Genomic DNA, 25,079 nt, shown 5'->3' with positions numbered 1-25,079 from the left:
AAGTTAATGTTCCAAACAAGCGTATAAGATATGTACCATTATTGTTATTTTTAAATTTTTAAAAAATTTTTTGTTTGAGGAAGATTAGCCCTGAGCGAACGTCTGCCAATCCTCCTCTTTTTGCTGAGGAAGACTGGCCCTGAGCTAACATCCGTGCCCATCTTCCTCTACTTTATATGTGGGGTGCCTACCACAGCATGGCTTGCCAAGCGGTGCCATGTCCGCACCCGGGATCTGAACCGGCAAACCACTGGCTGCCGAAGCGGAACATGCGAACTTAACCACTGCACCACCAGGCTGGCCCCGTACCGTTATTGTTATTATTCCCATTTTCCTTACTAGGGTTAGTAAGTCAAAACTCCAGCGTACTGACCCACGCAGTCCAGCTCTACAGCCAGCACTTCTAACCACAACGCGCACCTCTCTGTGCTTGCCTGAGTTTGTGCACACAGCTTTGTTTCTCTCCTGTCCTCTCACGTATCTGCCCGATAGTATTGAGAAGAAGGTTCAAGGAGAGCTCCCTAGGGACAGGGGTGGGGAGACCTTCCTTCTGCGGCAGTGCTGTGCGATAGTCAATCGGGAGCCTAGAGGGTGGTTCAGATCCTGGCTCTGCACTTTTCAGAGCAACTTCGGGCAAGTCGGTCAGCCTCTCCCCACCTCAGTTTCATCATTTGTAAATGGAGGTAACACTGACACCTGCCCCATTGTGTGCCTGTGAGTTATGAGTTAACATTTTTGAAAAGTGCTTAGAGCAGTGAATTTTTACTATTAAATCAGAAACTTTGGCTGTTTGGAGTGACTGGGGAGAAGCCTGGAGGGTGGGTTAAAGCAGAGGCATCCTGTGCCAGCATATAGGGAAAGGGTCCTGGAGCCGGAGCGCACATGGCGGGAGGGGAATGATGGAGGACATGAATGATATTCAGTGGGACATTTTTCATGGGGTCACGGGTTCTCTGAATTAAAAGGATCTTTCTGAGGCTTCTAATCCAGCCAGGCAGTGGAGCAGGCAGGAGTCTCCAGACTCAGACAGAGGCCTTAGAAGATCAGGAATTCCCTGCTTCCTGAGACCATGGGACAACTGCAATAAAATAAATGACACTCGGGAGGCTGGGTGGGGAGAGGGTCTCTTTGGCCTCTTAAGGAAACTTGACAGCAGGGATATAGGGTCCAGAGCATTTACACCTGGCCTCAATCGGGTTTCATATCCTGTCAATTCTTAGGAATGATGCAAATCTGCAGCATACAAATCTGTATGCATTCTAAGCTGATAACTGCACTGATAATAACAGCTGACATTTATGGATTCCCCTGCACCAGGCACAATTCTCAACACTCGCTTATGTTAACACATTTAATTTTTATATCATTGCTTTGACATCAGTATGAGCCTCACTTTACCCAGGAGGAAATGGACACACTGAGAGATTAAAATACTTGCCCATTATCATGCAGTGAGTAGTGATTCAAGTCAGAGGATGAGAACCAGACCCTCTGACTCCAGAACAAGTACTCTTAATCACAATGGAAAGCCAGTCATTACTCTCATTTCAAAAATGATTGAAATTGTGCGTTGAAAAATTCTTTATTTTGTCTGAAAATTTAACTGGATCTTTAAAGGTTTCAGAGAAGCAGGTTTCTCTTACAGCTTGTGGCAGCATTTTTTCAGAACCAGCTGGTCTATGGATAGCATCCTTTATTCCTCCAGCAGTACCTGGGTACCTGTTTTGTGCCAGGTGATGTACTAGGCCCTGGGGATGCTGTACAGAGTGACATGGCCTGAGTCGCTGCCCCATGGAGTTTACCATCCGGTAAGGTAGAGAAATCCTGGACAAACAGTTACACCAGTATATAATTCCACATAATGAGCACTCTGAAGGACAAGTCCAGGATGCTCTGAGAGTATATGATGGGGCCAGGCCCTGCCCAGGCCTGGTGGGGAAGAGGGCACGTGGCAGGAAAAATTTTGCCTCTGAGTGTGTCAATGAAGCTTTTTCATATGAAAGAACATCTTTTTTTTAAGATTATTTCTGAGCAAGTGTAAACAATGGACATGGACTCAAATTTCACCCAGAGAAAAGAGGCTTAGTACTTACTTTCTACCTCTTGGCAGAGGCTCAGAGGTCCAGACACAGGGAGGCACTGCCAAGACGGCTTCCGAGGCTGTGCAGTCCCCAGGTGGGTGAAGAGAGTGAGACACACTTCTCCGGAGTCCAGTCGAAAGTATTTTTGTGATCCCAGATCCCAGGACCTTACAGCGCCCCAGCTCTCCTTTATAAAAATGACAGTTCATACACATTTAGGGTATGCCCACCTTTAGTAGCAGAGTGACACTGTGAGGAGCACTGGCTCTGGAGTCACACTAATTGGGGGAAGTTACTTAATTCCCATAGGCCTCAGTTCCTACTCTGTAAAATAGGTGAATGATTGATACCTCCAGGATTAATATGAGAAGTAAATGAGACAATGCCTTTGAAGCACCCTAGAATCATGCTGGACACATGGCAGGTTGATGAGTGTTAGCCTAAGACTTCAACTATGCAAGGTTAGGATATTAGGATGAATCTGTATTTACCTCAAGAAATATGATGGAATTGAGTTTATTTCTAAATAAACACATTGCTTAAGTTGTCTCAACACTTTGGCTTCTTCTTTCCTTCCTTTTCTATGTACACGACATAAAACTACTTGGTGTTTCTTATGTGAAAGAGAAAGAGAATCAATATGGGAATTGAATTCCATTTGGCGTTCCCAAAGGTTAGTTATAAAATCTACCTGGAGGGAGAAACAGCACTCTAAACATAAAAACCATGTGGAAACTTCCATTTAGGGAGCCCCAACGTGCTTTATTTTTCATTTACTGTTATGACTGTGGAAGCTATTGTTAAATTTTAGGCACTATGTGGTGGCGGGAAAACCCCAAGTGAATTTTGCCCACAACTTTTCTGAGGTCCAAGGGAGGAGGAGTCGCTGTGAGTGGCCCTCAGAATCCAAGCACACGCGGCAGCTGCCTTGGTGGAGGCTTCCAGCAGTGCACTTGGGGAAGGCTTCTCCCTGTCCCCAAAGCAGTAAGGAATGTACAAAGAGAAAGATGACCCTATGGGGGGGTTCCTGCCCAGGTGTGCCCTGGGTGTAAGAAAGCCATATCCAGCTTCCTAATCCTCCCAGGGCAGGAAAACAGGCTCCCAGAGAACATACTATCATCTATCTCCCTATCTTGACAATGGCTGGAATGCTGCCTCTCCGGGCAAAAATAATTACTCACCATAATTACACTTGGCATTTGGGCAACACTTTACAGCCACTAATTAGTTAAATATACACAGCACTCTGTGAGTCCAAGAAGGATCCCTGGCTCTGCTTTCCGGGCAGGAACAAAGGGAGAGGAGCAGAACCTTGAGCTATGGCTCATGTCAGGGTGGCACTGGTTCCCAGGCTCTGCTCCTGCTCTGGACTGTGGCAAGGGTTTTAGCTTTCTTCTCCTCCAGAAAGACAATGAGGTGGTGATTTCCTAAACCATTCATTCTACTATGGAAATGGAAATTGAAAACAGTACACTGAGTGATCTCTTCATTAACCAGAGGGTCTGGTTAATGGATCGCCAAGCATCTCTTGAGCTCCAACTGTAAATGTATGTATGTACTTATCTCTATGCTGAACATCCTGGGGGAAAAGGTAAGCCTCATTCCTTCCCTCAGAGTGCATAACCTAGCAGGGGTGGAAGGAGGCCAAATAACATAAATGAAATAATCAGAGGGTAAGCCAAAATGGAGAGAGGAATGGAGTTTGCTGAAGGTCGAATGGAAGAAGGACTTGAAGTTGAGCCTGGGAGCACTAAGGATAAGGTGTGCCACGGGTGGTGTGACTGAAGAGGCAAAGGCGCTGGTGAATGGGGGATACTCTGGGACAGGCTGCCCCTTTGGGGAAGGACCTGTCGCTCCAGCTCCTGGGAGTGCTGTGAGTGGATGCCTGCAGCTGTCAGCCACTTCAGGGGATTCCTCAACTGCAGAGAGGGGCTTTGCTGGAAGTCACGCTACTTTCCATGGTAGCCTATATAATGACTGAACAATGCAGAAATATAAAGGTCCAGCCATCTCAGCCCATCTCGGGACAACTCTGAAGGCCACTAACTAGTGGGACATTCTAACTCCACTGCAGAGCTCCTCATGGGGTCAGCTGAGGCTGTTGTTGGGTCTGTATTGCAGCTTCACATTTTCTTCTTCTGAATCCTAGTTCCTTCCCCTTCCTTCCACAGGTGTCGATCTCAGTAACTCTTTAAGAAACACCCTGCAAGCTAAACTTTGTCTCAGAGTTCACTTTCCGGGAACCCATTATCAGGAAGTTAGATAAATGGATGTTCATTAGTGGCCCACTCCAGAATGTTGAGTAGAAAAGTGGGATGTGGGATTTGGGAAAGACTAACCAGGCTGGGGTATGTAAAATGGATAGAAGCAAGGGAGAGGATGGAAGTGAGAAGACAAGCTGGGGGACCAAGAGGTGAGGAGGAGCTGGACCAGGGTGATGGCAGGGGATGAAGAGAATCTAAGAGCCAATATGAAGAAGGAAGCAAGGTCAGGATTTGGTAGCAGGTTATTTTCAAAGAAAGAAAAATCAAAGATAAAAGCTTTAGTCTACGTTGCCTTTTTTACCAAAATGGTAAGATTCTTGGGATGGAGGATTATTGTCATAAATTCTATTTTAGACTTGAGTTCGAGTTGACAACAAGACTTCCTGGTAGAGATATCTTGTGGGCAGTTGTGTATATAAAACAAGAGAGTAGATAAGAAGTCAGGATGGAAGAGGTCGATTTGGGACCTATGTCAGACTGTTTCTTCCAAAGATGGCCACAATATCTTCCATCCCACATGCTCTTCTACATTGTTAGGTTGCAATGGTGACGGGAACAGGGCTCATCAGCACAGCGAGAATAGGACCTCATCATTGTGTCCTGCATAACGAGCTCCCATCCTCCCACCTTGTTCCACTGCACTGTATCCTGCCTCACCTACCCTACTCCACACTACCACTTACCTTCCACATAGCTGTCAGGGAGCCTTCTTAAATGGTGCCCAGTTAATCTGATCAAATCACTGCCCTTCTTGAAAAACTTCCATGGCTCCAAATGGCCTGCAAATGTCCTAGAATTTCAGTATGTATTATAAGGTGCTGTGGGGGTTCATTGTATGACCATGGAGTGCTCAGACATTTGGTCAAACACAATTTTGGATGTGTCTGTGAGGATGTTTCTGGATGAGGTTAGCATTTGAATTGTAGACGGAGTAAAGCAGATTGCACCCCCCTTGCCATGTAGGTGGGCCTCATCTAATCAATTAAAGATCTGAATAGAACAAAAAGGTTGAGTAAAAGTCCCCCTGACTGTTGAAACTGAGAAGTTAGTCTTTTACTGCCTTTGGACTTGAATTGAAAAATTGGTTCCTTTGGGGTCTTGAGGCTGTCGGCTTTCAGACTGGAACTTACAGCATTGGCTCTCCTATTTCTCAGGCCTTTGGACTCTGATTAGAACCTCTTGGGACTTCTCTCTCTCTCTCACACATCTATGTTCTGTTTCTTTGGAGAACCCTGACTAATACAGGTGGAATCCAGGAATTTGCTTTTTCTAATGAAATCCCCAGGTGATTTTGATTCTAAACACTGGTTGACCAACCCTAACCTACAGGATATAGTCCTTCACAACCCAATATTCCACTCCCACTTTTGTTAAACATAAAAATCTCACCACTACCCTCAAGAGGACAACGGCTTTACTGCAGAACCTGTGTATCCTCTATATTTATCTACCAGCTTTCTTAGTTTTTGAGCTTTAATTTCTGTAATTTGTATTATGAAAACAATTTTATTCTCATTTTTGATATATAAATGTATAAAACTGAATCTGTAAATTAATAACTTACGTAACGTCGTTTTCAATATGTGTGTACATAACATTTATAAATTAAATAGAAACAGTAGGAAAAAATATCTCTTTTGGATAAACATTATCCTCAACACCAATCCTTCCGTGCCCCCAAAGAATCTGATATTCTGCGCCACTGAGTTGAAAACCACTACTTTAGCCAATAGGGCTCCCTGAAGTTCCCCTATTCATGCTATTCTGTCTGCCTGGAGGGCTTTTGTCCTTTGATAAATATTTATTGAAGATTTAGCATGTGCCAGGCACTGTGCTATGCAATATAGCCCCCCTCCTAGAAAGAAACAATTGATTCTTTCTCTGAGGGCCACAGCCCCGGCGTTGGTACTTCTCTTGCAGCCTCATCATTCGTGATATGTTAGCTGTCTCCTTCACTAGACTGTGCAGCTTCTTAGGTCAGGGACTGTATCTTGTTCATCTTTGCATCTCAGTTACTGGCACAGTGACCAACATGCAGTAGGAACTCAATTAATGTTGATGAATGAGTTCATAAACGAATGATGATAGTCCAGTGTCTGGTACATCACAGATTATCAATAAATATTGGTTGAAATGCAATTGAATTGAAAGTACAGTTCACAGAACCAAGAGCAGAGAGAATTTCAAGAAGGAGGGGTTGTTGAATACTGTCAAAAAGGATACCAAAAGATCAAAGAGGATGAATGGTGGGAAGAAAAAGACCCAGAAACATTGGATTTGACAAAAAGAAAGTCAATGTTAAATCCTAGAATAAATAGCAATTGACAAAACGTTTATCACAAAATCAAGTGAAGACCGGTATTTATTTACCCTCAAAGTATTAGTGGTACCTCTTTAGATCCAGTAACTGGGTAATATCCTTTGAACTCTGTAGTTTATTATGCACAGTCTTCACTGACCAGCTAGTTAAAACGCCCACACATTAACTCTCAGAGCTTAAAATCTTCCACTCACACTTGAATTTTAAGACTAACCATACAATTTTCCTTTCTATGAAGAGATGGGACAACTGGCTGAGGTGTTATCACCCCAGGTATTTCTCCCTCCATTCTTTCTTTGAACTAGTATTTATTGTGCTACAAATTGTGCTGAGTAGAGTCCATTCTTCAGCTAATGGGGCAGCTTCAATTTGTAGAGCTTGCTTGTGCTCCTCGCTCCATTTTTTGAATTTTAAATCCTAGACTTGCCTGGATTCCCAGGGCAGCTTAACCTCTGGGGAAATCCCTCTTAGGAAACATTTAGAACTCTTTCTGCCATTTGCTGCTCCAGAAACATCACCAGCATGGGTAAGATGCTAGCATATCTTCCCTGAGTAGAAACATTGCCAAGAATATGTTCTGGGGAATCCTGTTTTATACTTTGTGGTCAAAGCAAGTTGAGGGCTTCTTTACTGCAGGATTTGCCAGAGTTTTTATATGCAAAGATGTATGGGGTTTGGGGCAGAGGCTTGGATAATATGATATAAAGTGTTTTCTAAACTCATTTGACTTTTTTTCCTTAGGATCATTCTATAGGATATTGGGAAATGCCACAGATTATGTTCATTCATTCACTCAACAAAAATTTTTGCGTCAGTTATGTGCCTTGCAGTGTGCTGAGAACTGTGGGTAAAATGATAAGTAACCAGACACACAGGGCTGTCCTTATGAAGACTTGGGCAGAGATAGACATGAATCAAATGCACTAAGTTGTAAATCAAATAATCACAATAAATGTAAAATTGTAATTGTAACAGGTGCAATGAAGGAGAGGCACATCACATGGCCAAATGAGAGCCTATAATAGGGGACTTCAGTCTGGTCAGAGAAGGCTGCCCTGAGGAGGTGACCTGGAGCTCACCTCTGAAGTATGAGTAGGAGTTGATGTGGTGATGAGGGTGGAGAAGAGCATATGTCCTGGGATGGGGAATGTGTGGGACAGAAAGAAGGCCAGTGGGGGATGGGGAGCAAGATGAGGCTGGAATGGGAGAAAAGGTCAAACCACACAGGGCCTTATAGACCACGTAGGAATTTTTGTCTTTATCTGAGGAGCAATGGAAGCCACCAGATTTGTGTTTTGGAAAGATCACTCAAGCTGCTGAATGGAGAACTGATTGGAGATGGGCCAGAGTGGGTCTACATGGACTCTTTAGAAGGCTATTGAAGTGGCTCAGGATAATGGTAATTTGGCCCATGAGATGGTGGTGGAAGAGAAGCTGAAAAGAATTCATTCTCATGGGTTTAGATCAAGTCCCTCTTCTACAAAGCAGCTGAATCTACACAGAACTGGCTTTGTAATAACATGTAGACATGCATCCACTTCACCAGAAATATTTCCTCTGTACCTGAGGGACTGGGGAGTTGGTAAGGGTACGGTCTGCTCTCACCTCAGTTCATTCAAGTAAAGCATTGTATAGAAACATTTGTCCTAGGATTAGATATGTCTAGAGCATCCACCATTGGGATCCAAGAGCCCCAGGGCTCTCTCTCCAGTCTAGCCCCTACCTGTAACCATGTTCTTTGGTCCCTTTCCTTTACTCTATGTGACAACAGGTTGGTTTCTCAGCATCTGGGAATTTCAAAGCTGGGAGGAATCTTAGAGCTTATCTTCACCCTCAACTGTATGCAAGAATTCCTTCTACGTATCTGAAAACACTGCAAAAAAGAGTCAGTTCATTCTATCCCCAATTACACTAACCTATTAGGATCCCAGATATAGCCGTCTCATCCTGTCCCCAAGCCTCTGGGGTCTTTAGAGCTTAAACACTATCTCACAACTCACCCATTATAATTCCTTACATTCTCATAGTTTACATACTATTTCATTTCCTTAAAATAGCTTCAATTTACAGAGAGGTTAAGTGATGTGTCCAAGGTCACACAGTAAGGAAATTTAGGGTCAGCACCGCTTAGAAAACATGGCTTGGAACTTAATCAGAATTCTACACTGTGCATTCTGTTATGTCTGGAATTTTACAAGCAACACATATAACTCTCCTGATTATCCCCACCCCCCCACAGCCCGTACTGAGCTCTCCTATCACTAAACTTTTATACTTGACTTAACTTTTAAAAATTTACATTTTAGTAATTTATTGACTAATTTTGAGTGTCACTCATTTTTGTTCCCATCCAAGAAAATTCTGGGTAGGAATCGTGTCATACAATGTCTTCCTGTATTTTCACTGTGCTAGACATACAGAACATGCTTACTTAATACTGATTAACTGATTGATTAGTTAAAGGAGCTCATAATTTTTAAATGTCATGAAAATACTGTTTATATTCATGCTACATATACACAAACATTTGCATGAGTCCATTTTTCCACTAGATAATTCACAGCTGTGTTGAGGGGCTGCATTTCCTCAAAGCTGGTCTCTTTTCACTAACAGTGGGCTCACAGAGACGGCTTGTGAAATCTCAGAAGTTAATTGCATTTATATGAGAAACTTTATGTACTAAACACACCGGGAAATATCTGAATCTGCAAGTTTTTGTCCAATTGAAACACAGTTGGTGACAGAAGCACTCACAGTCTATTAACTTTTATAACCTCACCAGTTTTTATAGGTGGGTAGAATTTGACATGTGAAAGATAGGAAGACTATATAGAAAAGACTAGCAAGGGCTCTTTAAATTGGAATCTCCACTCAACACAGGGAAGAACAAGAGGATTTTACCTAATACCCAACAAGGAGTAGCAAATTAAGCTTTCACTGCCTCTGACTTTAGAAGCTTTGTCCAGTAATTGAGAGTCCATGAATCCCCATATCCTTTGCAAAACACCTAATTTTTGCTTCTCAGCTGCCTACAGTCAGGGGCCAGCCTGGTGGTGCAGTGGTTAAGTTCGCACGTTCTGCTTCTCAGCGGCCTGGGGTTCGCCGATTCGGATGCCAGGTTCAGACATGGCACTGCTTGGCATGCCATGCAAAAAAGAGGACTGGCAGTAGTTAGCTCAGGGCTAATCTTCCTCAAAAAAGAAACATTCTCTTTGAAATCAGGAATAATACAGGAGTGCTCACTATCACTCTATTTTTAACGTTGTGTCAAAGATTCTAGTTAGCACAGTAAGACCAGAAAACTTAAAATTATAAGGGTTAGAAAGGAAGAAATATTCTTACTATTTTTAGATGATATGATTGCACAGAAAACTCAAAGTGATCCATACACTAAATTAACATAAGTAACAGGACAGGTTAGCAAGTTGCTGTATTTCAAATCACTAACAACACATAGAAAGCATAACTTTTTTAAAAGAAAGATACCATTAATAATGGCAACAAACCATAATAAAACACATGCAAGAGTACTCATCAAAGTATAGCAATTTTGCTGAAGGAAATTAAATAAGATCTAATTAAATGAAAAGATATCTCCGTTCACTGAAGGGAAGGCTTAATTTCATAGAGATGTCACTTTTCCCTAAATGAATTAATAGGTTTAATGAAACCCAAGTCATAGACAGCTGTTCATGGAAATGAATGAAGTGATTCTAAAATGTATAAGAAAGAACAAAACTTTAATATAAGTGAAAATACTGGTGGCAGGGTTGGGGGAAGTGAAGAGGATTTCTTAGACAATATACAAAAAGTGCTAACTAATAAAGGTTGTTAAATTCAAACTTTTTTAAATTAAGAACTTCTGTTTATTAAAAAACAATTTAAATTAAATGAAAAGATAAGCTGCAAATGAGAAAAAGATATTTTCCATATATATACACCACAAAAGATTAGAATCAAGAATATATGGAAAACTCCTATACATATAAGAAAGATATAACTCAATAGATGAGCAAAAGACATGAATAGATATATCAAAGATAAAGAAACATATATGGCTTATATGCTTCTTATATGTAAACTGATAAAGAGATATGCAACCTCGCTAGTAATCAGGAAAATAAAAGATCAAAGCTGCAGAGAGGTACTATTTGATACTCATTTGTTTGGCAAAAAATAAGTTATAAAATGCAAATGACTGGATCAATGAGATCTCATACATTGCTGGTGAGACTGTACATTGATAAAAACCACTTTAGAAAACAATTTGGCATTATCTTGTAAAATTGACCATTTGATGTACCCTTTAGCCCAGTAATTCCACTCCTAGGTATCCTCTACTCACCACCTCCCTATCCTATCCCAGAGAAATTTTTGCTTGTGTGCCTGACGACACACGAATAAGAATCTTCACAGTAGCACTGTTCATCAAAGCACAAAAACAGGAAATGATCCATATGTCCATCAAAAGAAGAATGGATATATAAATGGTGGTTATTCAATACAATGGAATATTGTACAGTGATGGAAATAGATAAATTACAGCTACATATAAATACATGGAGGAATCACAGTAACACTACGAATGAAAAATGAAAGTCTCATAAGATTACAAATACTATATTGTTCAAATATAAATTTGTATAAAATTTAAAAACAAGCAAAAATAAAATAATGTACTTTTAAGGTGATGTATATGCATGTACATGCACGCACAGGCACACACACATGCATATATACAAATTCTCTAAAACTTCTTTAAAAACTTCTTTCAAGTTCTTAAGACAAAACAAAACAAAACAAGGGATTACTAAATACCAGATTCAGCACAGTAGCTACCTATGAGGATAGGCAGTGGATAAGGAAGGAGCATTTAGTAGATGTAAATTATCAGTAACGTTCTATTTCTTGGATTGAGCGATAGGTTCATGGGTATTCACTATGTTCTTGACAGATAGTGAAAAGTTTAAAGGCCCATGGATGGACCACTGATGATTGTGTATCATGAACTAAGGATTATGATTAATCCAATTCTATGTACTTAAATTTAAAGAGAAAATATATTGGTAATAGCAAACATTTATATAGTCCTTACCGTGTACCAGGCACCGTTCTCAGCTCTTTATATGTTTTAACCCATTTAATCTCCCAGTGAAGAGATTCTATGATTGTTCCCATTTTATAGATGAGAATATCAAGGCCCAGAGAGATTAACAGTAACTCTTCTGAGGCCTACAGCAGAGCTGGGATTTAATCCAGGCTGGCTGTTGCAGAGTCCTTGCTCTTACCCACTGCCCTCTAAAATGTCTAAATAAATGAAAGAGAATTATAGTAGGGCTTAGTCACGTAGGGCAAGCTATAGCAGAGAGCTTCTGTAACAGTGTTAAGGGATGAACCACCTGCACAGCTCTGCTAAGTATACTGAAACCACTGCATTCTACCCTTTAAATGGATGAACTTTACGGTATGTAAATTACATCTTAACAAAGCTGTTAAGAAAACCTCCACCAACCACAAATAAGTAAGTGACTTTATAATGCAAACTGGGTCCTAAATGATTGTTTGCTATTTTAGGGATTTCATATATGCCTGTGGGTAAAATACACACTTTTTCTGCAGACCAAACAAAACCGCCCTCACTGTCAGGAGACCGCTCCCTTTATGAAAGAAGATGAAATAGAAAATTTTAATCCACTATTGGGGCTGGAAAAAAATTTCAGTTCCCAGCTTCAGGCCTTTTTGCATCTGCCAGGAAATCAAATAGCTCCCAGCTCCCAAGATAAATGTCATATTGCAATCATAATTGTCTGCGTGTGTATTGAGGATACACAAACAATAAAACCTAGGAAGGAAGAGGGTAGAAAGAAGACATTTGATTGAAAACATACTGATATCTTTTTTTTTTTTTTGAGGAAGATTAGCCCTGAGCTAACTACTGTCAGTCCTCATCTTTTTTTGCTGAGGAAGCCTGGCCCTGAGCTAACATCCGTGCCCATCTTCCTCTACTTTCTATGTGGGATGCCTGCCACAGCATGGCGTGCCAAGCAGTGCCATGTCCACACCGGGGATCCGAACCAGCGAACCCCGGGCGACTGAAAAGCGGAACGTGTGAGCTTGACCGCTGCGGCACCGGGCCGGCCCCTGATATCTTTTAATTGCTCAATTTTCTTCCCTGTGCACAAATTTTATTTTGCTTTTCCCTTTTAAATGTAAAACTGATTTTAAAGGAGATGGAGCAAGCACTTCATATAGAAACCTAGTTGTGGCTGCTCTCCTGCTGGGCTGAGTCCTCTGGGGCTTCAAGTTGCACAGCTCCAAGGGGCCAACACTGACACCAGAATGGGCTATTGCAGCTTTTCCTCAATGCTATTTCTTGGTTTTTGACAAGGCACTAAAAGAAGAGATCAGCACGCTGCTAGGATGCTCAGGGAATCTGTTGGTAGCTTAAACATGTTTCCACAACTACTGAAAGATCCTCCTCACCCAGGTCAGCTGGCTTCACAAATTTGACCATAGATCACAAGGATATCAGATGAAAGCTTGGACTGGACCTCAACAAGTCCATCAGCAGCACCAGAGAATGGGTTCCAAGTCCTGGCCCTCTAAACGATGGGTCACTTTTATCCTCTCCCAGCCTCTCTAAGGCACATGTGTGAAAATAGGCTGATATAACCTCACTAAGCAGCTTCACACTTTAAAGAACACAAAGAAATGAAAAAATAAATCACTTATTTTGACTATAGCATGGATCAACATATTATGTCATTATTCAGTTCCGTCATGGACACACACACACGTGCGCGCACACACACATCACAGGCTATATTTTGGCTCCACGACTGATAATGGAATCCAGGCCTTTTCTGTCTACACTTTATATTACCAGTCCTCTTGACACAAGACACGCTATCAGTGCCCTTAGGCAAGGCTTCCTGCTGTAGTCAGCTATGGGCAGTAGCTCCCATCAAGCTCTCTAGTATTTCAAATGGTAAGCCATTAAGCCTAGCAGAGCCTCAGGCACTGCCACACATACTGGTACCAGCTCTCTGAATTCTTTCCCTCAGCTCTTGTGTTCCCTTAATCCTTATCATGAGGTTGGGAAACTATACTGGTTTGGTCATTATCTTTTTATTTGATCAGTGAGTCACCTCAGCAGGCCAATTTAGGCCAAAATTTGTCACCCTGGAGCCTGATTTATTTACGTTGGCCATTACAATAAAAGAATAGCTTAACTTTAATTGTGTTGTATTAATACAACCTGAAATAGATTAAATCCTCCTGACTACGTAAAGGTTTTTCTTTGAGCGTTTTTTGCTTTTACAAATAATGTGTTGGTAGTTGTTGGGTTTTTTTTATCCTATAGCATCCAGATTTTTATCTTTAAACATCATTTCCCACTAAAAAGAACCAGAGCTCCTTGGAGAAATGACTGAATCCATGTCTGGAGCAAGAAATGTACCAGATAAGCCGGGAACAAAATAATGAAGAGGGGCGAGAGTGGGAAGAGAGTGCGGATGAAAATAGATTGACATGAGTTGATAATGGTTGAAATTGGGTGTTGGGCACATGGGAGTTCTTTACAGTATTCTACTTTTGTATATTTTTTACTTTTTCCATAAAAAAGTCTTTAAGGAAAGCTAAAAGTAATTTGTTTTAAAAAAATGAAACTAATAGCATGCACATAGTAAAACAAGTTTTCTTTTAACAATGCATAAATATGGTATTCAATGAAAAGTTGTCTCTCTCACCCAGACCCTCAAACTCCTAGCCTGATCTTAGTAACAACTTGCCAAATATTCTCCATGAAGTTTCTACGAATAAATAAAAAGAACACATGTACATACACATATATATCATTTGTAAATACCACAAATGATAGCATATTACACACCGATCTATGCCTGACGAAGCTTGATGTTAATAGCTAGTCTTAATACAATGAGAATGTCTACACACTACAATACCGTGGATTTTTATGCTTTTACATACCGGGCTTCTTTCAAGCTTCTTTGATTTAATTAAGAGATAAAAAGCCCACATCTTTACCTTCCTCAAGATTATTCAGAAAGAGAGGGATGGCTAAGGCAGGGCTAAATAGGTTGCAGTCCCTAATCTTAAAACGTTTTTCAAGCTTCGGTTTGAGCCTTTGGGACACTATTGTTATCTTGAAAAACGTCACGTTTAAAAACATCTCACATTCTCAGACCGTGAGAGGTTGAGGAGAGGATCGATACGAGAACCCTCATGACCTCCGCCCGGAGACACCTGGGAGGCCCGCAGAAAGCCTGACTGGAACCGCTGTGATGAACTCGGCACCGCCTTCTAATCTCGCTATCACCAGCACCTCGCACAGGTGCTTTTGTGTCTGACACGAGAAAGGTCTCCGGAAAGAACGAAAGTTGGGTTCTGAAGCGAATAACTGAGGGAGCCAAAAGAAGAGGATTTAGAGACAGCAGGGTGGCTGTGCCACTGGGTTCTAATACAGAATATAACCGGAGGTGCCGGGCGGGACAAGAAGCCACAGAAAAAAATGCATGGAGCGTAAATTTCACTCGATTGTATAACCAGGAGAGGCATTACACATAAAAAACGAACATAAATATATTATGGGACTACACAATCCAAAGTCCACTTGAATTCGCAACGTAAATCAGGAAGCACACATACACTTTCGTGGCGGCCCTACAGTCCCAGCCACCCGCGGGCGGCGAAGCTGGGAGCGTCGGCCCCTCCCCTCGGTTCCTCTGGGTCTGCGCGGGAACTGGGAGCGCCCAGAAGCCGAGGGCTGCGTTTGGCCTGCGCGGCTTTAGCCGCGGGACCCGAGAGCCCGCGCCCGGCGTTTGCACCGCCCCGGGGCGCTGGTGTGAACCGTGACCTCCCGGCCGGGCCTGCCCTGCAGGCCCACGGAGCGCGGGCGGCGCCCTGGCGCGCAGGGGCTTTTTCAGGCTGTTCACCCTTGGGGCCGGGGGACCAAGGTGGTGTATGGTGGGTGCCCGGGACGGCTGCCTGAGAGACTCGCGGACCTGACGGCCGGAGACCCTGGCCAGCCAGTCCCTTCTCCCGCACAGGTAGGAAGCGAGGAGCCCAGAAATTTCGAGCTCCGAGGGTCGAAGCACAGCCAAGTACGCCACGGGACCGAACCAACGTTTGAAGAGAGAACGCCGAAAGCGCGGAGAGGCGGAGCTGACTCGCGAACCCCACCTCGCGACGTCTAAGTGACGTCGCACAGCAGGCGCGTGTTCTGCTTTTTCACCTTCAGTCAGTCCCTTCAGTGTATGGGCCTACCCCTTTAAGCGAGTGATGGACACTTTTTCAGCCTATCAACTTCCTCATAAACATCCAATCAGATTTAAACTTCTTTCGGCCGCCGGAGGAGTTGGAAGAAGGGAGTCGAAAGAGAGAGCGCTCTCTCTCTCGCGAGATCTTTGTGAGCCGGCCTCTCAGGAAAAAACGCCAGAGCAGATGGCCCGACTTCCCAAATAGTGGGTTAAAAGACGGGGTCATAAGCCAATGAAAGGGATGAGGAGGTGGGATCACTGCTTTCACCTCTCAAGAAGTACCGTTACGGGGCAGACTTTTTGTCCAATCAACGCCTCCAGACTTTGGGTCAGGTGACCATAGAGTGCAAGGGGCGGAGCTACAGCCTGGCGCGAGGAACCGTTAAGATGGACAACGAGTAGGACCAATGAGGTACTCTGACTAGGGCGTTGGGAACCCAATAACAGTGGCCGGGCGGGCGCCTTCCCCGAGCGCGGGGAGATCTGAAGACAGACAAACAGTTTTCCCAATGAGACTGTAGAGGAGAAGTGCTAATTGACCAATGAGGACTGCGGGGCGGGAGCCTTTGCCGCGGCGGAGTCCAAGATGGCGGCGTGCGGTTCCGCTGTGTGAAGCGAGCGCGGGGCGGCGGGTTCACCAGCTCCGCGAAGACGACCTCCGGCGACCCGCAACAATGAAGGGGAAAGAGCGCTCCCCAGTCAAGCCCAAACGCTCGCGTGGTGGCGAGGACTCGACTTCCCGCGGGGAGCGGAGCAAGAAGTTAGGGGGCTCTGGTGGCAGCAATGGGAGCAGCAGCGGAAAGACCGACAGCGGCGGCGGGTCGCGGCGCAGCCTTCACCTGGACAAGTCCAGCAGCCGAGGGGGCAGCCGCGAGTATGACACCGGTGGGGGCAGCTCCAGTAGCCGCTTGCACAGTTACAGCTCCCCGAGCACCAAAAATTCCTCGGGCGGGGGCGAGTCGCGCAGCAGCTCCCGGGGTGGAGGCGGGGAGTCACGTTCCTCTGGGGCCGCCTCCTCAGCTCCTGGCGGCGGGGACGGCGGGGAATACAAGACGCTGAAGATAAGCGAGTTGGGGTCCCAGCTGAGTGACGAAGCTGTGGAGGACGGACTGTTTCACGAGTTCAAACGCTTCGGTGATGTAAGTGTCAAAATCAGTCATCTCTCGGGTTCTGGCAGCGGGGATGAGCGAGTAGCCTTTGTGAACTTCCGGCGGCCAGAGGACGCGCGGGCGGCCAAGCATGCCAGAGGCCGCCTGGTGCTCTATGACCGGCCCCTGAAGATAGAAGCGGTGTATGTGAGCCGGCGCCGCAGCCGTTCCCCTTTAGACAAAGATGCTTATCCCCCGTCAGCCAGCGTGGTCGGGGCCTCTGTAGGTGGTCACCGGCACCCGCCTGGAGGAGGTGGTGGCGGCCAGAGATCACTTTCCCCTGGTGGCGCAGCCTTGGGATACAGAGACTACCGGTTGCAGCAATTGGCTCTTGGCCGCCTGCCTCCTCCACCTCCGCCACCGTTGCCCCGAGAGCTAGAGAGGGAGCGAGACTACCCGTTCTATGAGAGAGTGCGCCCAGCATACAGTCTTGAGCCAAGGGTGGGAGCTGGAGCAGGTGCTGCTCCTTTCAGAGAAGTGGATGAGATCTCGCCCGAGGATGATCAGCGAGCTAACCGGACGCTTTTCTTGGGCAACCTAGACATCACTGTGACAGAGAGTGATCTGAGAAGGGCTTTTGACCGCTTTGGAGTCATCACAGAAGTAGACATCAAAAGGCCTTCTCGGGGCCAGACCAGTACCTATGGCTTTCTCAAATTTGAGAACCTAGACATGTCTCACCGGGCCAAACTAGCAATGTCTGGCAAAATTATAATTCGGAATCCTATCAAAATTGGTTATGGTAAAGCAACACCCACCACCCGCCTCTGGGTAGGTGGCCTGGGACCTTGGGTGCCTCTTGCTGCCCTGGCTCGAGAGTTTGACAGATTTGGCACAATACGTACCATAGACTACCGCAAAGGTGATAGTTGGGCGTATATCCAGTATGAAAGCCTGGATGCAGCTCATGCTGCCTGGACCCATATGCGGGGCTTCCCCCTTGGTGGCCCAGATCGTCGCCTTAGAGTAGACTTTGCAGACACAGAACATCGTTACCAGCAGCAATATCTGCAGCCCCTGCCGTTAACTCATTATGAATTGGTAACAGATGCTTTTGGACATCGGGCACCTGACCCTTTGAGGGGTGCTCGGGATAGGACGCCACCCTTACTATACAGAGATCGTGATAGAGACCTTTATGCTGACTCTGATTGGGTGCCACCCCCACCCCCAGTCCGTGAACGCAGCACTCGGACTGCAGCTACTGCTGTACCTGCTTATGAGCCACTGGATAGCCTGGATCGCAGGCGGGATGGCTGGTCCTTGGACCGGGACAGAGGTGAGCGAGATCTGCCCAGCAGCAGAGACCAGCCTCGGAAGCGAAGGCTGCCAGAGGAGAGTGGTGGGCGGCATCTGGATAGGTCCCCTGAGAGCGACCGTCCACGAAAACGTCACTGCGCTCCTTCTCCTGACCGCAGTCCAGAATTGAGCAGTAGCCGGGATCGCTACAACAGTGACAATGATCGATCCTCGCGTCTTGTCTTGGAAAGGCCCTCTCCAATCAGAGACAGACGAGGTAGTTTGGAGAAGAGCCAGGGTGACAAGCGAGACCGTAAAAACTCCGCATCAGCTGAACGGGATAGGAAGCACCGGACAGCTGCTCCCACTGAGGGAAAAAGTCCTTTGAAAAAAGAAGACCGGTCTGATGGGAGTGCAGCCAGCACCAGCACTGCTTCGTCGAAGCTGAAGTCCCCTTCCCAGAAACAGGATGGTGGGACAGCCCCTGCAGCAGCAGCCTCTCCCAAACTCTGTTTGGCCTGGCAGGGCATGCTTCTATTGAAGAACAGCAACTTTCCTTCCAACATGCATCTGTTGCAAGGAGACCTCCAAGTGGCTAGTAGTCTTCTTGTGGAGGGCTCGACTGGAGGCAAAGTGGCTCAGCTCAAGATCACTCAGCGTCTTCGTTTGGACCAGCCCAAGTTGGATGAAGTAACTCGACGCATCAAAGTGGCAGGGCCCAATGGTTATGCCATTCTTCTGGCTGTGCCTGGAAGTTCTGACAGCAGATCCTCCTCTTCCTCCGCCACGTCAGACACTGCCACCTCTACTCAGAGGCCACTTAGGAACCTTGTGTCCTATTTAAAGCAAAAGCAGGCCGCTGGGGTGATCAGCCTCCCTGTGGGGGGCAACAAAGACAAAGAAAACACCGGGGTCCTTCATGCCTTCCCACCCTGTGAGTTCTCCCAGCAGTTCCTGGATTCCCCTGCCAAGGCACTGGCCAAATCTGAAGAAGATTACCTGGTCATGATCATTGTCCGTGGTGCGTCCTAAAGTCCATGTGTAACGTGTATTTAATACTTTGACATGGTTCCTGTTTTGTGATGTGTAATGGGATACAGCATCAGATGAAATTTTCTTTTTAATTAGTTGTTTAGTTGTAGTTTTTTTCTTTTTTATATTTTTATAAACCTTTAAAATAGAAGTCAAGACACTTTAGCTATTATTTTAAGTGAAAGGGATGCCCTTGTAGGTAGCAGGCAGGTGGATTTACTTTAATTAGGAGTTCCTACTCTTATGAGTAACTTGTTTTCCTCTTTTTCTTCATTTTTTTTTTCCTTATTAACCTTGAGCTTAAAAAAATCCTCAAAGTAACAAAACCAAAATTTTGACAAGTCAGAATTTGGAGAAGAGCCCACTGACTATATAAAGATGGTAATAGACACCTAAAGATGGCTTCATTGGTATGTAGATGAGTAATTCCTGTACCAGAAATGTTATTTGTGTGGCTGAAATTCGATCAGGGATCTCAAAAGTATAAGCTGGTGAATTGTGTAGCAATGTAATTTTTAAAATCAGGTATTTGAGTATTTCTCTTAAAGTACACGGTTTATTCCCAGAGAGTTTGCTTTAATATACGCATTTTTATCATTAGTTCTTGAGTTCTGTATCCCGTATATGCACTTTTGGTTTGTAGCTGTAACTGTTCAGTAAAAATTGAGGAGTATGTTACAAACCATATATGTCTTATGCTTACACTAGTATGCAAGAAGTGAGTAGGTGCTTTGAAAATCAGAATTCTTTGGTCAGTTATTGGTGTGTGGTGGATGTTTTTACTGACTTTTTCAGAGAGGTGTAGCAGGTACAGTTCTAATTTGTGCATATTTCAAAACTTGTGTTTTTCATCAAAGATGAGTTTTTGGTTTTTTATCCATTCAAATTTCTGATTTCAATAATAGAAAGAAGAGTTGTCTGCAGGCTAGTGTGTCACCTTTTGTTTCAGTGGGCATTAATCAGCCATATCTGGATTGCAGAATTTTTTAAAGTCATCATAAAATGCCTTTGACGTGGTCTTTTTAAATTTTGCTTGTATTTTTATTTTCATATTTAAGCAGCGATGACAGTACATTATTGAAAATGTTTTGAATATCTTCACAATTTTGTGTTTAATATTTTCACTGGTCTCTAACCAGAGAATTGAAATGTCACTGTAGGAAAACCCTTTTTTATTGTTTTATTTTCCCAGACATCTGGAATTAATTCAGAATAATTTAATCCACTCACAGTTTTTTTCAAAACTGAAGATTATATCAACTTCTGGTTGTTAACAAGGGCTTTTGCTGCTTAACAGTGATGAATCATTTTCTTTTTTGTCTTACTTTTTTATCTACCCCTCTGCCCCACCCCTAGTTTCTCAGGTCATTAATAAGTATATTTCCCTCCTTGATTTAAATGCTGAGGACGTTAGCTAAGGCCCTTGATCTTTAATTATGATTAGAAACTTTAGGACCTTGTGGATCATGGTCATGTTTCTATTCCGTGAAAATGACTTATTGAAAGCCTGGCAGAACCCAACTGTTCTCTTTCTGTTATCAAAGCTGGTAGTTTTGAAATAGCACCAATAATAACCCAGGGAAACGTCATATAGTTTTTTATTTTCTGTTATGACAGGTGTCTAATGCATGTCAGCATGAAAGCCTCATCACTGCTGTGTCATCCTTTTTGGTTTTCACTGTGCATTTATCAATTTTCTTTTTAAGTTTGGAAGTTTTCGTGTTTTTTGTTTTTAAACCGGAAAAACTAGCCATTTGAGAGAAGGATGGGACTAGGCTGTGAGCGCAAAGGTTCTTGGTTAGCCTGTAGGAAAATGCCTGAAATTCTACAATTAAGACTTTTGGTGCTTTTTGCTTTTAAAAAGTCATACTTGGCATGCTAGTATGAAATAGTTCAGAAACTAATGCAAGTGTAGTCTCTCTATACATGGGGTCAAAGTACAATTTGTGGCTAGATACATTTTTCCAGTTTAAATAATCTTACTAACCATTAACTTTTGAATATCTTGATGAGATGGCTGGATAAGATTTGCTCCTTTAGGGAGTGAAGTCCATCACATCTAATTTTACTATAATCCAAAGTGTGTGTGGTTTCCCCTTTTTCTTTTTTCTTTTCTTTTTTTTATGTTGATGGCAACAGCTTACTGAATAGTACTGTGGTTTTTGCTCCGTGTTTATTTGAATCTTTATCTGACATCGCGACTTTTGTTAGATCTGGGCAATTTGTGCTTCAGTGTTTTTGAAACAATGGCTTGATACCATTTCTAAATGTATGTATTATAAATAACTAATTATGTTTAGTTCAGTGCTTACCTATGGAGTGCTATCACTTAGATGACTCTCTTATTTGTGTTGCCCATTCTGTTGTGCAGGTTCATAATATTGGTAAACTATCTACTTAAACCTTCAGAATGGAATGAAAGCAAAAGTCTAAAACTATCTGGTTCTCATTCTGATTAGCCAGAACTTCATAATCTCAACATTGGGTGTTCCCTATAACAACCAATTTTTTCTTCTTTTTTTAAATATTGTTTAATTGATTTTTCCGGAACTCAATTCAAATGAATGGAAAGAAAATTTCTTCATTATATCATTTAATGACTTATAAAGTATTACTGGTGAAAAACATCAAGCTAATTAAGACTTGTAAATCATAACTGCAAACTTTGTGGAAAGTTAAGCAATCATTCAGCTCCTAGCTAATTTTTTAATATTATTTTGTTGGTTGTAACTGGGATTACTATAAAGAGTTTTCCACACAAAAATTTAAATTCCTGCTTTAAGGTACATACTTTGACTCTCAACTGAGAGTAGGTAGAGTTTTCTCTTTAATGATTATATCTTAAAATGTCCATCCTCTGGCTGGTATAAGCTTTTGTCACATTTTGAAGATAATAGAACTTTGGCCCTTCTTAATTAGATTATTTCAGGTACAGTGGTAAAAATTAGGCGTGTATTTGTTGCTTTCAGAGTCAAACACTGTTTAGGTTTATTTTAAAACTATTTTATGAGCAAGTTTTCACTGACAGTGCTTTTTTTTCCTTAATTTTAAGTCCACCTTCTTTAGATGGTGAAATTGCTCATTATGCAGGTACAGCTTGAACTGCAGTTTGGATCCACAGAGGAACCATTCACCCAAAACTCTGTGGTAACAGAATTAGGAAATCCTCTTGAGAAGACGGCCTTAATGACCTTTCATGTTAAATTTTTGGAGAGAATTTTTGGACATTTTTTTTTCTGTCTGTGCCACAGTGTTTGATTTTGAGTAGGAGTTAGGTATGAAAACAAGAGAAGTGGAGCTCACCCTGTTAACATTCTGGTTATAGTGATGTCTCTAAAGGGAGAAAATAATTTCAGGTAGCTACAGTGAACTGTCTCGCTTAATGAAGAATTTTATATGTATGATTTAAACTGAGTTGAAAAGTAAAAGTCCTAAAGTGTTCTTTGGCTGTTTAGCAATTGTTTGTATGAGTATTTTCTTAAAAGAAAATAACAGCTGCTGTCTTTGGTAACACAGATGAAGGTGGATTTTTAAATGGCTTTGTATCCTGACCCCTTTCTACAATAACAGAGTAGTTCTGTATTGCTCCATATAAATTACAGAATGAAAATAGAGGGGGTAAAAGTTTGACTAAACTCCACCTTTTTATAGTTTCATTTTTTTAAGTTATATTTAGAATATATTGATTATAAATTGATTATAAACTTGCTTTTTTATGAATTTTTTTGATGTGTTTTACTCAGTTACATGAGTGTAAAGGATATGTTCAGGCCTATAATCCTCACTTAATTGCAGTCTTTAAGAAAATCCACCCTATTGTTCTACTTGTTATTTGTCTATTCATACAGTAGATTCATTTCAAAGTTTGTGCCAGTGGGTATTATTGGTGCTTTTTGAAGTCAAGATGGACTATCCAGGAAGGTCTTGTTAACATTATGTTCATCTATAATGGCATAGGGGAAATATATATATTTTTAATATTGTAAACATTTGTACTGAATAACCTTTTTTTCCCCCCCGCAAGCAAAACTGGTGAACAGCGGATGAAGATATGGAATTCAAAGCTCTAATGGACCTTTTTGAAGAGAAGTTGTGGCTTATGTGGAGTTTACATGGGCCTCTTGATGGAAGAAAGCTAATCTGTTTAGTATTTGTGCATTTTACTAAAATGGCAGCTTAAAGTTGTGTATCTGCTATTGTGATGCCAATGCCGGTGTTTTAAGTGGAAAAAAAATGACCTCTTGCTTTGTGCTGTGTACACAAGATTTCTGGAAAAGTAAAGAAAAACCCTTTTTATGGCTCACACAGCTTAAAAGTAGCTGTCACTCAAACGTGCGCTCACAGTTGAGCTGCTTTTGTTTTATTCTAAATAAATTGTTTCTTTTGAGGAAAATGTTTTTCTGCCTGGAAGTGAATTGACGGCAAACCTTTGACCCCTTTGTTTGCAGCTGAGGGGGTACTTGCTGCTGCTCAGATCTTGTATGTCTTGAGCAAGAAGCAGGGAGACCATCATTTTGACTATCACGGTGTGTCAATTCTGAAGGATCACTAGTGTTACCGTGACCCCCTTTGTTTGCAGTGAAGGGGATCATTTGCTTCTCAGTCCTCAACTTGATGAGGAAATGGTGCTGTTTGCTGGCACGCAAGAAGCCGGGGCAAGCACCGTAAGCCTCACCACAGTGCACGAGTCGGGGGCTTTGCTGGTTTGAAGAGCCGGAGTTGCTGAAATTTAAGTTTTGATTTATTTTGTTCACCCATCACGTTTGGCCTTAGTTTCATTTTTAATTTGAAGAAAAGTTTGAAATTGCTTTATCTTGCACTTAACCTTTGCACCAAATTGCCAAAAGAAGGAGAAATGCTCCGTTTGCTTTTTAAATGTTATTGATGATGTTAATAAAGCCTTTCCTGACACATTTGAGGAGCTCCTCCGTCTCCAGGGGCTTCTTACCAGAGTTATGCAGTGATGGGTTTAGTTCTGAATGGATGAAGAGTTCCTGAGAGCTAGCGTTTGTAATTAGAACCGTTACTTGGTATCTGTGCCTTATTTGACCTGTGGTTCCACATGCCTTGGATGTGCATGCACCGTGACGGTTTCATAGGTACGAACGCACACTCAGGCCCAGTCACTTCGGTTGGTAGTACAGATTGTGAGGAAAAAAATGGAGGCATCCTTAAGGAGGAAAAAGTGTTTGCCTTTAGTTCCTGCATTATCCTGTACAGGGGCTCCTGAGTTTTGGAAGCTGTTCCCAGTACAGGAGAACAACTCCCCTGTTTGCAGCAGGAGACTTCGGTGCACAGTGACAACGCTGGAGTTCAAGAGGAAGCCAGCAGTGCTGCACCATTGGCTTCAGACACCATTGTTGTTTGCCAGTTTTAAACGTAACTAGTTGCAGACGAAGACCACCTTGAAATGCAGGCTTGTTGGGCTTGTTTTGAATTTTAACCTCGGATGGAAGAGCCCTAGTGCTGTCTGTCTCCATGCGGGATGATGATTACTTAGGCAACAGGTGATTATCAACAAAGGATGCCACGGTTATACTCTGCAAGGTGGTGTTCCAGTGGCAAACAGCTGTATAAACTCTTGTAAACAGGTAAGAGGGTTTTTAGAGATCAAAAATGCATTATAATTAATAGGGTGAGGGCTTTTAATGTTTTGTATATGTTTCTCTGATTGGAAGTGTGTAGGGACTCTGCTGCTGTTACTAGCTTCTTCACCT

At 43.0% G+C, this 25,079-nt stretch overlaps 1 protein-coding gene across 2 annotated transcripts; it reads left to right on the top strand.

The window, feature by feature from the left end:
• The first annotated feature begins 15,208 nt into the window (after window positions 1-15,208).
• RBM15 (RNA binding motif protein 15) lies at window positions 15,209-23,759 on the top strand. Of its 2 annotated transcripts, none has more exons than XR_011536799.1 (2): window positions 15,209-19,772; window positions 23,387-23,759. XR_011536799.1 is itself a non-coding variant. In XM_070608054.1 (2 exons), the coding sequence occupies exons 1-2, from the start codon at window positions 16,486-16,488 to the stop codon at window positions 23,407-23,409; spliced, it is 2,889 nt and encodes a 962-aa protein (XP_070464155.1). In that variant the 5' UTR covers window positions 15,209-16,485; the 3' UTR covers window positions 23,410-23,759. The 2 variants fall into 2 exon arrangements, 1 of the variants encoding a protein (XP_070464155.1); XM_070608054.1 differs by having other exon boundaries at window positions 15,209-19,351.
• The last annotated feature ends 1,320 nt before the right edge of the window (window positions 23,760-25,079 follow it).

This window comes from Equus przewalskii, unplaced genomic scaffold (assembly GCF_037783145.1).
Source record: "Equus przewalskii isolate Varuska unplaced genomic scaffold, EquPr2 ChrUn-13, whole genome shotgun sequence".
NCBI lineage: Eukaryota > Metazoa > Chordata > Mammalia > Perissodactyla > Equidae > Equus > Equus przewalskii.
Note: the sequence above shows the minus strand (reverse complement) of the source record. Positions and strands in the feature narration are given on the sequence as shown.

What these genes read in the sequence shown, in the direction of transcription:
- RBM15 (XM_070608054.1), top strand. Translation starts at nt 16,486, where the DNA reads ATGAGGACTGCGGGGCGGGAGCCTTTGCCGCGGCGGAGTCCAAGATGG. An exon ending in GGTCATGATCATTGTCCGTG is followed by an intron (nt 19,352 to 23,386) that starts GTGCGTCCTAAA and finishes CCCCCCCGCAAG; the next exon opens with CAAAACTGGTGAACAGCGGA.